This window comes from Excalfactoria chinensis, chromosome 9 (assembly GCF_039878825.1).
Source record: "Excalfactoria chinensis isolate bCotChi1 chromosome 9, bCotChi1.hap2, whole genome shotgun sequence".
Classification (NCBI taxonomy): domain Eukaryota; kingdom Metazoa; phylum Chordata; class Aves; order Galliformes; family Phasianidae; genus Excalfactoria; species Excalfactoria chinensis.
The window spans coordinates 5,928,366-5,941,693 of NC_092833.1; the positions used below are offsets into that span (position 1 = coordinate 5,928,366).

Here is a 13,328-nt window from a genome sequence, read left to right on the forward strand (position 1 = left end):
ACATAACTAAACATGAAGGAGAAAGTAAATTGGTGAAGAAAGAAGGGGAAGAGAGCACTGCAGACATTTCTTAGAGCAGCAGAAAATACTGAGCCATTTAAAAAAATACATAAGGGGGAGTGTGTAAATATGCAGTAGAAGAGGTTTGTAACATAGACTTCATTAAAGTCAGTGTCAGTCATTGTCTTCAAAAAAGGGCATTGAATATTCTCATATGCAGATCTTCAGCTAAATTGTGTTGTTCTGTTGGCTTTAGTGCTTAGCAAAGATCAGAATCTACTCCCAGAAAACTTGATTTTGTAATAAAGCTAGGGAAAGAAAGCATGCTGCTTGTATGGATTTCCAGCACCATGGATTCCATGTTAGTTAGTGGGAATGGTGGAAATAGTGGGAGTTCTAAATTTTCCGAAGTCCATTGAACTGAATACAAAAGATATTCTGCTTTTGACAAATGTATATATATATGTTAGATACCTCTGTCCTTGAAGTAGCTGCACTAATATATATATATATTTTTTAAGAAATTCAGATCTTCACTCTTTTTTGTGCAAAATAATAGAAGTACAAACGGTGCTATGGTTCTTTTTAATTCACAGGTGCTGCTGGATACCCTGGAGAAAATGGACTTGTTGGTGAAAGAGGTAATCAGGGTCAGGATGGTATGCCGGGTCCTCCAGGAGTAAAGGGAGAACCAGGTAACTGCAATGAAATACTTGCATTGTATTTTAAAAATTACTTTTTTTCCTTACATAAAATGATAAGAATTCTGGGGGGAAAAATTTAATAAGAAATTTCTGTGGAGCCAAAGAGGACTTTATAAGTAAAAGGCTTTTAATTTTACAGAATTTATTGACTTTCTATGTAACTGTAGTACACGCTATTAATGAAATGCTTGTTACTCATTCGTTATGCATATGATTTGTCTTAGTTTCCCCTTAAAATGTTAATTGCTGCCAGAGCCTAAGTGTTGCTGTTAATGATTTGTATGTTTCACCTCAGAAAACTTAGGAGAATCAAAATCCCTTTAAAGAAGGGGTCTCAGCTTTTACACAAAAAGAATCAGTGTGTAAAAGCTTTCAAGTGAATGTCATTCCTGACATCATCAGTGTCCACAGATAGATACAATCCTGTGCTGAATTCCGACAAATTGCTTTTGTGTTTTACAGTCAAAATGTTTTTATATATTAATGTCTGAAAAATAAAATTCTGAGAAGGCATTCATAATAAGCCTTTTCACAGAATCACAGGCTTGTAGGGATTGGACAGGACCCCTGGAGATCATCCAGTTCAATCCTGCTGCTAAAGCACATTCCCTAGAGTAAGTTACACAGGCAAGCATCCTGGTTTTAATATCTCCAGAGAAGGAAGTTCCACTGCCTCTTTGGGCAGCCTGTTCCAATGCTCTGTCACCTCAAAGTAAAGAATTTTTTTCTTCATGTTCAGGTGGAACTTCCTGTGCTTCAAACTCTGCTTGTTGCCCTGACAAAAACATTCTGCCCCATCCTCTTGACAGCTGCTCCTTAGATATTTACGTGCTATTTCATATTCAGTTTTGAGTAATCACTGTTGAAATATTTTTGTTTTTATAACTATGTATGTTCTTTTGTTTTAATTTTTAACCAATATAAATGCAAATTTTTACCTGACTTTTTTCTCTTGAAAATAAGCTTTTTCTTTTATTTATTGTGGACTTCTTCATACACAACTGGTAAATTAGAGTTCCTGCTGTAAAGAAAAGTGTACAAATATCATTTGTATTTCTGGATAGAACCGATTCAAAATACAAAGTATCAGCTATCGGATTTATAACAAAAATCTTTGTTTGATTCAGTGACTTTTGAAGTGAAATATGAAGTGCTGGACAATTATATTTTTGAGCACTTACTCTGGTCTATTATGTATAATGTGACCTAATGTTTTGTAGGAGCACCAGGGAGAGGAATCCCTGGCCTTCGAGGTGTTCCTGGTCGTAGAGGTGAGTTGTTTTTTTCAGAAAGTAGGAACTTCATTTTTAAATATTAGAGTCTTCATCTTTGAGATGCCTTTGGATGCTTAAAATGCTACTGACAAGGGCTGCTCTGAAAGTAATACCTCTTATTTTTTTATGCTGCTGTCCCATGACACTGGGGGAGATATAAATGCATATATTATGTGTAGTCCTATTTCTGAAAGTTGTCATACCATCTCACCATCATGACAGTTCTCCTCTGATGTATTACTTATACTCCGCAGGAGTCAAAGGGGACATGGGGCTGCCTGGTTTTCCTGGGCCACCAGGTATGAAAGGTCATCAGGGTGACCAAGGACCCATTGGACCTCCTGGCTTAATGGGATTACCTGGATTTCAAGGAGCAACAGGCATGGCAATTACTGGCCCAAAAGGGAATAGAGGCATTGCTGGTGCAGATGGAAGACCAGGTATATTTTTATAACTATTTATCTGAAATGATATATTGATAATTGAAAGCAGAATTCAGACTGTCCAAAACTAAAGATTGGAGGGAATTCTCCCCCAGAGAATTCTCCCCCATTTCATAATTAAACAGGTAGTTCCTTTACAAATTGATGCAATGTTATAATTGCAAACACCAGAATGGACAATGCAGTATAAGTTTTACCCTTCACTCCATTTTGCTTTCTTCCTTTGCAATCCGTGCAGTGTCTGAAATGTGACTTCTTTCAGTGAGGTATTCCAGACTTAATTACAGCTGAAGGATATAAAAACCAAAAACTGTAGTGCTACAGAGGATTGCAAGAACTCATCTCTGATCTCAGATTAAATTAAGAGGCTAGAGAAAAATGAATTTTAGTTATTTATTCAATCATTTTTTTTTTTTTTTTTTTTTTTTAATAAATGGGTATATTTCCTTGGGAATTGCTGAGACGAGAAACATGAAGTACCATTATAGATCTGCATTGTATGTAATGTATGTGAAATGGTGTTGGTGGTGCTCTTTACATATTCTATTTCTGTACAGGTATTCCTGGCTATCAAGGGCTCCCTGGTCTTCCCACTATGAGCATAAAAGGAAGCAAAGGTGTTAGAGGAGCAGATGGCATACAAGGACCAATGGGCCCAGCTGGTGACAGTGGCCCCCCAGGTCCAAAAGTCAGTGAAAGGAATGCTACTTGTTTCTTACTCAATTGCAAATTTCATTCCTACCATGAAAGTAACACCCTGAGTGAAAGAAATAAATGTGTAATAAAGATACTAAAATGGATACTAAAAACAGTTGTCATAGACTTAAGCTGACCAAAAAGGAACCACTGAGTACTTCTGACATGTCATTTCTTTGGCCATTAGGTATTACATAATAATATGACTGTTTCTAACCTGCTGAAAAAAACTGAACAAAATATTTCAGCTGTTGAATGTTCTATGGACATAACACTTTAAATATTTTTTGAACAAAAAAGGAATGTACTTCATAGTATGCAGATGTTGCTTTGTCTTTATTATTGATAGTATCTGATTTGCAGGGAGTAGAAGGTCGACCAGGTTATCCTGGTGCTAGAGGGGACCCTGGCTTTCTCGGATTTCCAGGTGTAAAAGGTATTCATGTATTTATTATGTACGCTTCTACGTGACAAACAGAAAAACATCTGCATTGTGTTGTAATGTGTAATAGCACCTACCAGGTCCTAGAGACATGGAGTTTCTCTATCAAGAGCAGAATGTATGTCAGCTATGAAACAAAGCATTCATTAAGAATTAACATTAATTAATTTATTAAAAGTTAATAAATTAACTTTTTTTTAGTTAGATGCTCTGAGTATGTTCAAAGTGCTCTTAAAGTGAGGAAGAGCTACAACTTCAACTGCCTCCATTTGAGGCAACTTAAAAATGTTTGTCTTACTAATGATATGTAAGGACATTGGAACTTGGTTTGCTAATTAGAAGTGCCACACCACCACTAAAAGATATGATTAATCATAATTATGATACAAAGCACTAGGTTGTTTGCTTGCCATAAAACAGTCCTGATTATGATCTCATTCACCAGTTCCTGTTAGGGAACATTCTGGATGTAACCTCATGTTTTACACTGTGAAAAGAATTATTAAGTTTCAAACTTTTGAAGAACTTCACGATCTTCCTAACGGCCATCAGTATAACTGACAATTGGAACTGAAGATGAACTGTGTTACAGGGATATGGAAACAAATTATTGTTAACAGATACGACTTGGCCTATAAATTCCAGAGTAACAAAAGACATGCAGAAGTGCACTCTTCTGTTTCAAATGATGCTGCTGACTGTGTTACTCTTCGGAAAGGTTGCATGGATCATGCAGGACTGATAAATAAGGTGGTGGACATCTCACAGTTGTTCTGACCTTTCAAACCAGAAAAAAAAAATAAAAAAAAAAACATATTTCCAATCTCCTTCAGGAGAAAAGGGTAATCAGGGACCACCTGGACCACGAGGGGCAGAAGGGCCAAGGGGACCAAAGGGCCAACCTGGTAACTATTGTTACAACTTTAATTCTTATACCAGCTAACTTAGCTTGATTTTGTTGTTTTGGTTTGGTTTGCGTGTTTTTAAAAAAAGAATTCTTCATTACGTTTTTCTTCTAGGTCCACCTGGTGTCTCTGGGAGAATATTCTCTGTCCCAGGAAGCAAGGGGCCTCCTGGACTGCCAGGAATCCCAGGAACACCAGGTGATCAAGGAATTCAAGGGATTCCTGGATTACAAGGTACTTTATAATTTTTCTCTCTAAACATGTTTGTGCGTCTCATATGGTGAAACATTTCAGTTTGGCAGGAAAACATACAGCTGGATAGAAAATTGATATATTTTTAAAAATACTTCCCAGAATTTAAAAATGACTCTTGGTGCCTTGTTCGCACAATTGTATTTGTAACCTGCTCCATTCCATCTGCCCACCACACCTGCAGTCAAAGAGTTTGCAAGTTTTTCCCTCAGTATTAAGCTAAGCAACAACAATGGTATTAAAAATCTTTAGTCAAAACATTCATTGTTTTCATATGAGCAGAATCATTCTCAAGAACATTTCTCATTTCTTGAGGAAACACGTGTAACAGGTACTGTAGGTATGCTACAAAATGATTGTGAAGGTAAAGGAGAGGCTTTTATTCTATCAGAAGTGAAGCCTGCCATGGCTGTGAGGAACGTGGGAACAAGAAGCAGGTGGGATGAGGTGCATGTGTGTTGTTTGCTCAACCACTGTTCTCACATCACAGGAGGGAACTTCTCAGAGTCTTGGACCTGCTAGAAAGCATGGACTTAGGAATGACAAAATTCCCTCTGGCATAATAAAGCAGGCATTAAATAATTGCTTTTTTACACCTTCCTTTAATTTGTTTTACAAAGGAGCTATATTAATTATGGATTTATGAAATGTGAACAACATGATTATGGCCTGTTATTATGTTATTGAAATATTCCTATAGTTTAACACATGCTAAAAGTAAAAGCTACTTGTTATGATTTATGTACAAGCCCTTTATGAGAATAATATTTTTCTACAATATGTTCAGTGCTTCCTTGTCATCTTCATGATGTGAAATAATCTGATAGTAATACTGTGGACTGACCCAACATTTGTGAACTTTGTATTGCTGTTTTAGTTCTAATACAGCTACATTCACATAGGGATTTTAACTTCATTTATTAGCAGTTATTAAAGTCTGCGTAATACTGCTATATTAATCTGGTTTTTTTCTTGATTACTGTTTAGGGCCTAAAGGAGTAAAAGGTCTGCCAGGAAGTTTTGGTCGTCCAGGTCAACCAGGACGGCCCGGTCCAAAAGGAGACAGGGGATTTCCAGGACAAAGAGGTACAGGAAAGCAGACATTTCTGTTTGACTGCTACTACTGAATATATAAATAAACTGTGTTCCCAGTTTTCATCAAGTCTTCTTCTGGCACATATTGAGATTCTGTAAAATCTGCAGTAGCACATGCTTAGCTTTTAACAGATTCATGTTTACAACAGAAACAGTAGTTTACAACATTTACTAAAGTGTGCCTTGACTGTGCTCCTCTGTTACTAACTACATTTTACTCACCCACTTGTAAGTCTGTTCAAATCTGTGTGACTTACTCGATATCTACTTGAAACTGAATATTTTCATCAAGTCACCATAAAATTAAAATAATTTACAACTTTAAAAAAAAATATATAAATGTTTTCACTATGCCACAAATAGATGCAAAGTAAAGCTATGAGAGCTAGATTGGAAGGAATTAATATATCTATATTAATATAACTACTATTAGTTTTTAATTTATTTATTTTGTTTACTTTCAAGTGGTTTCACCAATTTAAGTAAAGCAGGGATTCTAAGAATGTGATAATATTTTCTTCACCTTCACAGGGCAACCTGGATTGATTGGCTTCCCTGGCCTACAGGGATTGCCTGGATCACCAGGTACTATCACCACTGGTCCAACAAGAAGAGGTTTTATCTTTACTCGGCATAGTCAGACAACAAGGATTCCTTCATGCCCACCTGGGACATCACAGATCTATGTTGGCTATTCACTGCTTTTTGTACAAGGAAATGAACGAGCTCATGGACAAGACCTTGGTACTATACTAGCAAAATGTTCCTATCACCTTCTGTACAGTGTGGTAATGCTAAGTTGTCTTCATGAAACCAAACTCATTGTGTCTGAGTTGAACACTGGCTTCAGCCATCAGTGGTCTGCTGCTCTCAGTCAATTTCAGTGATCACAATTTGAAAGACATCTTTCTTTCCTGCAATCCTGTACTTCCTTTTTTTCTCCATGCACATATTTTCAGGAGCAATTTGATTACTTATGAATAGATGCCTAAAGTAAATGTCAGTAGTGTTTGTGTAGGGCTGATAGTAATATTACAAGGTCTAGGAGAGCACAGTGCTTTGTGGATGCTGGATTGGATGCTATAGAGTGTCAAAAAGTGGCCCCAGAAGCTTGTGTTTAATTCCTGCTGTTGTGTTAAGAACTGATATCATTCAGTAAGATAGTATTTTTAGCAGGTTTTGTTCTTGGCCCTTAATTTGAAATACTTAATTTTATATATGTGATAAGTATTTTGATGTCATATAATTTCACAGTGTAGACACTTAACTCTTTTAATAGTTATCAATTTTTATATTTTTTACTGGTCTCCTTTCTCATGTTGAGTATAGTTTCCTATTTGTCACAAATTTTCCTCTTATGTACTTCAGGAACAGCTGGTAGCTGCTTGCAGAGATTTACCACCATGCCATTCTTATTCTGTAACACCAATGATGTGTGCAGTTTTGCTTCTCGCAATGACTATTCATACTGGCTGTCAACTGCAACTGCAATGCCAGTAGACATGGCACCAATCTCTGGCAAAGCACTAGAGCCCCACATAAGCAGGTAAGAGTACAAGAATTTCAGTTCTTCTGGCCAGCAGCCTCAGAGTATAAGTTGCTTTGAACAATAAATCTTAGAGAAGGACCTTTACCTCTCAGTAGATACAAGCACTTTTCATAATTGCTTGTTTTTGGCTTTTTCTATTTATTACTCATCTGAAAAATTAGATATTCAGTGATACAATGAGAAAAGTTAGATTATAGGTAAGGGAGTGCCACTGGCTTCATTAGCATAGCTGACATGAGAAAAGGGAAAACAGCTCTACTATTTGCAATTGCATAGAGAGAGATATATATACACATGCACATACATACATATTTATAGTAGTAATGTCATATATATTAGAGTCAAGCTAAAGTGACATAATGACAGCATCAATGTTTGTAACACAATACAAGTCAATTTCTGTTTTCATTTACATATAATAAATTGACGATAGTTGTTGAGGAACATTATAAACTGGAGCTAAAGGTTCTCTGCTATGAAACACCCTCGTATAAATGTCAACCTTTTCAGTTGCTTTAGTGACATCTGAAAAAGCTAAAGGGCCTCTTAAGGGGGAATGCTCTAAAAGTACAAGAGACCAAGAGCAGAAAAATAAAAAATGGGTAGGCAAGCTTTGAACTCTTCCTTCTAGCTTGCTCTGCACATTCATTGCAGTCTAGTAGCTCAGCTTCATATTTTTTTCATTTAGGAAATAAAGTATTTTTAAAATTCAGTGTTAGCAAATAAAGGTACAGAACTTTGGTCTAAACCACAGCAACAGAAAATAATGAGCACATGATGAAAGTAAAATTCTGTGTGTTACTGTGGTATAAAGCAGTATTGGGAAGTTCAAATGTTTTGGGATTAGTTCCTGTCTTTCACCAACTACTGTCTAAAAGATATTGCAAAAAAGGTATTTGGATTACCCTCAATTTACTAATCTCCTCATTTAAGAGGAGAAAAGTGTGTGGGGTACAGTATTTCCAGTGAGTCCTAGATTTAGGCAGCTACTATCATAGCAGATGCAGTTTTTGGTCTGCTTACATATTTTCCCTTGATCTGCGCTGAATGCATGCATGCTTCTTCTTACAGATGCATTGTCTGTGAAGGACCTGCAATGGTAATAGCAGTTCACAGCCAAACAACAGCAGTTCCTGCATGTCCAGGAGGCTGGATATCTCTCTGGAAGGGCTTTTCTTTTGTTATGGTAAAGATAAAAACACTGGAAATACTCATTTTCATTCATCTAACTTTTAATGGCTTTTTCATCTACGTTTGTGTATTAATAATGGTGAATTCTATTAACTCTTATTTAACAACAGAAACATAGGAACAACTATTCTGATCTGCCCCTATAAATAAGTGGCAGAAGTGTGGAATTTGTTCTCTCCTGTGATTTGGCTCTAAGTTATAATAAACATCCCTGGAAAAAAAAAAAAAATCTCAGCTACTGGCTAAATTACAGGTTTTGGGTTTTTTTTTCAAACATCATCAATTTAAATGTATTTTTCTAGCAAATATTCTGCTGTAATAAATTATTTTAGAGCTCTTTCTACAAGCATTGTCCAACGTGAGAGAATGAAAATGCCTTCTTTCTTTTTATGTGTTTGGAGAAGGAATCAATTTAACAAAAAATCTGAATGGGACCACACATACACACATAGAAAAGATGGAATTTGACTTATTTGTGATTGAGCTACTGTAGCCCTCAAATGGATGGAAGCCAGCTTCTTTCTAGTCATTGTGCTTGTTATATTTTTATGACTTAGAGCAGAAAAAGGCCTTTGCAAGAACAAAGAAATAGCATAAATATGCTTGAATTTTCATAAGGCTTCTGTACTTCATAGTGAGTCTGATAAAACTAATCTGTGCTGATTTTTGTTTTGTCCAAGATATAGCAGGGAACATGTGATAAACTTTAGAGATGTTTTTTTTTGCCTGCAGTTTACTAAAAGCTGATGTACAAGTTCTCCTTTAAAAAAATAATTGTTGGTTGTTACAGTATACAAGTGCCGGCTCAGAAGCTTCTGGCCAAGCTCTGGCATCTCCTGGATCTTGTCTGGAAGAATTTCGAGCCATCCCATTCATAGAGTGCCATGGGAGGGGGACGTGCAACTATTACACAAACTCCTACAGCTTCTGGTTGGCATCACTAAATCCAAGAAGAATGTTCAGGTAAACTGTACTTTCTCAGCCCTACTTCCTTCACCTATGCACGCTGCATCCATGCTGCAGATGGCTTTGAAGCCACTAACTGCCTTCATAACAAGCAGGGTCTCCCTTAGTAATTCCCATCAGATCCCCATTTGTCAGGTTTGTGGTCATTCCATAGCACAAGGAGACCTAAAGTGAGACAAGCATCTGATTTCGTCGTCATAGAATGGCTTGGTATGGAGAGGACCTTAAAGACCATCTTGTTAGAGCTCTCCTATCATGGGCAGGGACATTTCCCACTACATCAGATTGCTCAAAGCCCCATCTAGCCTGGCCTTGAACATTTCTAGGAATAGGGCATCCACATCTTCTCTAAGCAGTTCTGGTGCTTCACTACCCTCATAGAACAGAATGACTTTGAAGTGCTTTTTTGAACTTCATTCCAAAAGTTCCATCACCTCTCCCTTGTTTTTAACAACAACAATGAAGTAAATGTTTTCTTTCTTTTAGGAAACCTATGCCACAGACATTGAAAGCAGGAGAACTAGAAAACATCATCAGCCGTTGTCAGGTCTGCATGAAGAGACAAGTCTAAACAATGTCCTGTCTTGACAGAGCATGAAACCCTGCTTTTATTACAAAGAAATGCCTAAATTTGAAGAGCTATAATTTATTAAAGTCCAACTGCACCTGGAAAGAAAACTATGATTGCCAGTGCAGCACTGTGGTGATGTAGGGCAACAGTTCGACTTTTGTCTTTGGCAAATGACAAAGCACTTTGTTGGAGTAAGCTTGTAATGACAGTCTGCAGGGTCACCTCCAGAACTGTGTCATCTCTAAGCTGCATCTTCATGATAAAATCTGTGGCATCGCCAAATCTTTAATGAAGGACATTAATGCTGCCCTGCGTCATGTGCTTTTCAAACAGCAAGACAAACAAAATGCTCTAATATCAGCTTACAGATGATCAGTGTTCAAAGCAGGTATAATTTAAGATGAAAATCCAGCACTTATGAAAGACAGGGTTCAATATGAAATATTTTCAGTGCACTTTTAAATACATATTGAGTAATTTAGGGTTGTTTTGGTTTGGTTTTCTTGTCTAATAAACAAGCATTTCCCCACTTAGCTCACCTTTCCTTGGCTGGGAAACAGACATACAGTCTTATTTGTGTTGCTGCAATAGTAATGGCTTTTAACTAGCCAGGAAGGAAGCTACACTGTGCACTGGGTAAACACTACAGTGCTGATGTGCACTGGCTGTGTTCTCTTGAGTGACTTCAGCTAACTGCTGCCTAATTGAAAGCGTAGGAAAATCTTCTGTAGATCTCATGCTTTTGACATAGATTATTGGATCCTAAAAATTCTTTAGAACTTGACAGTATTGAGCCTTTATTTTGTTCCAAGAACAAACATTTAGCATAACACAACATAAGAAATCAGCAGAATTTACAATGACTCTGTGGTTCAGGACCTCCCACAGCATTATACGGAGCCTCCAGGAAGTAACCTGTATTTCATTCTCTTGACATTTAATTCTGAGATACTTATCACAGATGTTACACCATTTTGAAATATCGAATTCCATTTATTCCATCCGGTTAAATTCACGCACCCAAAACTGAAACAAGATTAACACTTAAATTGTACCACTGAGCACTGACTTAACAAGAGAACCCAACTGCAAATGAACATGAATACTTGAAAAGCACTTTCATTTATTCATATAACTTATATAAAATTGTAGCTCTGTTGGTTTTATTTGTTTTGTTGTTGTTGTTATTTTTTTTTTAATATTTGTAACATTGCACTTGCAAGGCTATTTAAAATTGTAAAGTTAACATTTGAAATGTTAATATTTTAATACTTGCACAAATTATCGGAATTCCAGTATTTAGTTTTATAGAAGAAGCCTAATTCATCTGAAGAGTTCTGTAAATGTACCATTTTAAGTGTAAGGTAGAGCAATACCTTGAAATAGCCAAGATTTCTCCTTTAGATCTTTTTTAAGCCAGTGAAATTTTATATCGTTTCTGTTGAAATACTTGCATTGTGTTTGTCCGTTTGAATTCTCAGTGTTAATCTAACTATGAAACATTTTCATCTGTGTTTCATGTCAGTATCTTCTGATGGAGGTGACTTGAAGATACCATTTCCATGAACTAAATGAATATTTTTAAAGTACTGTCAGCTTGAGCGGTCGTACTACTTCTGTTTGCAAGGTATAATTGTGAATTTGCAGGTTTTTATGAAGAATCTCTATGCAAATGCACTACTGATAAGAAGGTATTAATGTTAATATTTAGTCTCTCATCTAAATGAGGTTTGGTGATGGAGGCGTTTTCTTTAATATAATCCCTTGTTAGATTATTTTTTTTTACTCTAAGCTCTGAAATTTCTTTAAATACCCGAAGTAAAATCTATGCCCGTTGCTTGTTAGGTTTTTTTTAATTAAGGCTCAATGCAGTCACATGAAGCCATTGTATACTGTGTATAACTGATGACTCAAGACACAATGGTAAAGCTTACTGGCAAAATGAAGGCTACAAGTAAATGTGTAACATTAAAGACTGCCGGAAATGTTCGGTACAGGGTAAAGTATCAAGAGAAGGGAATGGATTGTGGTCAGAAGTAAGTTACAGTGTGTTGTGTCTCACCGAATTACAAAATGAAAGGGACCTTTAAGATCATTTAGCACCACCTCCCCTGCCATGGGCAGGGACACCTTCCACTAGATCATGTTGCCCAAAGCTACATCCAACCTGACCTTGAACACCAGTGTGGACAGAGCATCCTCACCTTCTCTAGACAACCTGTTCTGATGCCTAACCACCCTCACAGTGAAGAATTTCTTCCTAATGCCTAATCTAAGTCTGCTTTCTTTCAGTTAAAACCATTCTCCTCTGTCCTTTTGCTACACTCCCTGAGAAAGTGTCTATTCCCCTCTTTCCCACAGGCCCCCTTTAAGAACTAGAAGAGTAGCTATAAGGTCTCCTCAGAGTCTCCTCTTTTGATTTGGGCCAAACAACTCCAGCTCTCCAGCCTGTCTTTCTATCAGAGGTGCTCCAGCCCTCTGGTGATTGCTGCAGCTCTCCTCTAAACCCACTCCAACAGGTCCATGTCTTTCTGATGCTGGAGGCCCCAGAACCGAATGCAGTGCTCCAGGGAATTTATGCTTTGTTCCCAGTTTTGGATTCTGCTGCAGCCTTATTGCGTGACCTTCAGCAAGTTACTGAAGGTACAGATTTTCATTAATAGCTTTAGATTTTGAGTGCTCCCACCTTGGGCTTTCTTTCAGAAGCATGCATCGCTCACAGCTGCAGGGACACACATCAAACCCGGCTGCTACAGGCTGGGCGCTGAAAGCCAAAGAGAAACTTGAAGAAAGTCGATCTTAATCTCCCTCCGGTTGTTGTGAGAATTGCTTAAGTCGTCTGTAAATAATTTTAGAGCCTTAACAGGAAAGTGCTGAAGAGGTGCAAAGTGTTGCTGTATTGTACTGAAAGCATGAACAATCAGAAATAATGAGAAAACGACAGGAAAAAGGATAAAACCAAAGAAAAGAAACCTTCTACTAAATACAAATAAACACATTTTGACTAAACGAAAGACATATTGCACGTGTGGCGTTGTTTGTTTTTCGTTCCTCTCGCTACTAACGATCCTTTCCTATAGCTATAGTAACGTTAAGTCTGTATACGTTAATGTCATCTGAAAGTGGGTGAGGACGCTCAGGGGACCCCGCGTGCTCCGGCGCTGCCTGCAGGCTCCAGCCCACGCTCCCAGGCCTGCGGGGAACGAGCGGCACTGGGCCCGCCGCTGCGCGCTGCGGAGC

At 37.5% G+C, this 13,328-nt stretch overlaps 1 protein-coding gene across 1 annotated transcript in view; it reads left to right on the forward strand.

The window, feature by feature from the left end:
• COL4A3 (collagen type IV alpha 3 chain) overlaps positions 1–13,085 on the forward strand; it is a 53,946-nt gene extending 40,861 nt beyond the window's left edge. Inside the window, exons 40-52 of the mRNA XM_072344873.1 lie at positions 597–695; positions 1,925–1,975; positions 2,233–2,418; positions 2,979–3,109; positions 3,481–3,553; positions 4,393–4,464; positions 4,579–4,698; positions 5,704–5,802; positions 6,343–6,555; positions 7,180–7,357; positions 8,432–8,546; positions 9,342–9,514; positions 10,004–13,085. Coding sequence (XP_072200974.1) covers positions 597–695; positions 1,925–1,975; positions 2,233–2,418; positions 2,979–3,109; positions 3,481–3,553; positions 4,393–4,464; positions 4,579–4,698; positions 5,704–5,802; positions 6,343–6,555; positions 7,180–7,357; positions 8,432–8,546; positions 9,342–9,514; positions 10,004–10,088 — 1,595 coding nt within the window. The 3' untranslated portion in view covers positions 10,089–13,085. The remainder of the gene's footprint in view (positions 1–596; positions 696–1,924; positions 1,976–2,232; positions 2,419–2,978; positions 3,110–3,480; positions 3,554–4,392; positions 4,465–4,578; positions 4,699–5,703; positions 5,803–6,342; positions 6,556–7,179; positions 7,358–8,431; positions 8,547–9,341; positions 9,515–10,003) is intronic.
• The last annotated feature ends 243 nt before the right edge of the window (positions 13,086–13,328 follow it).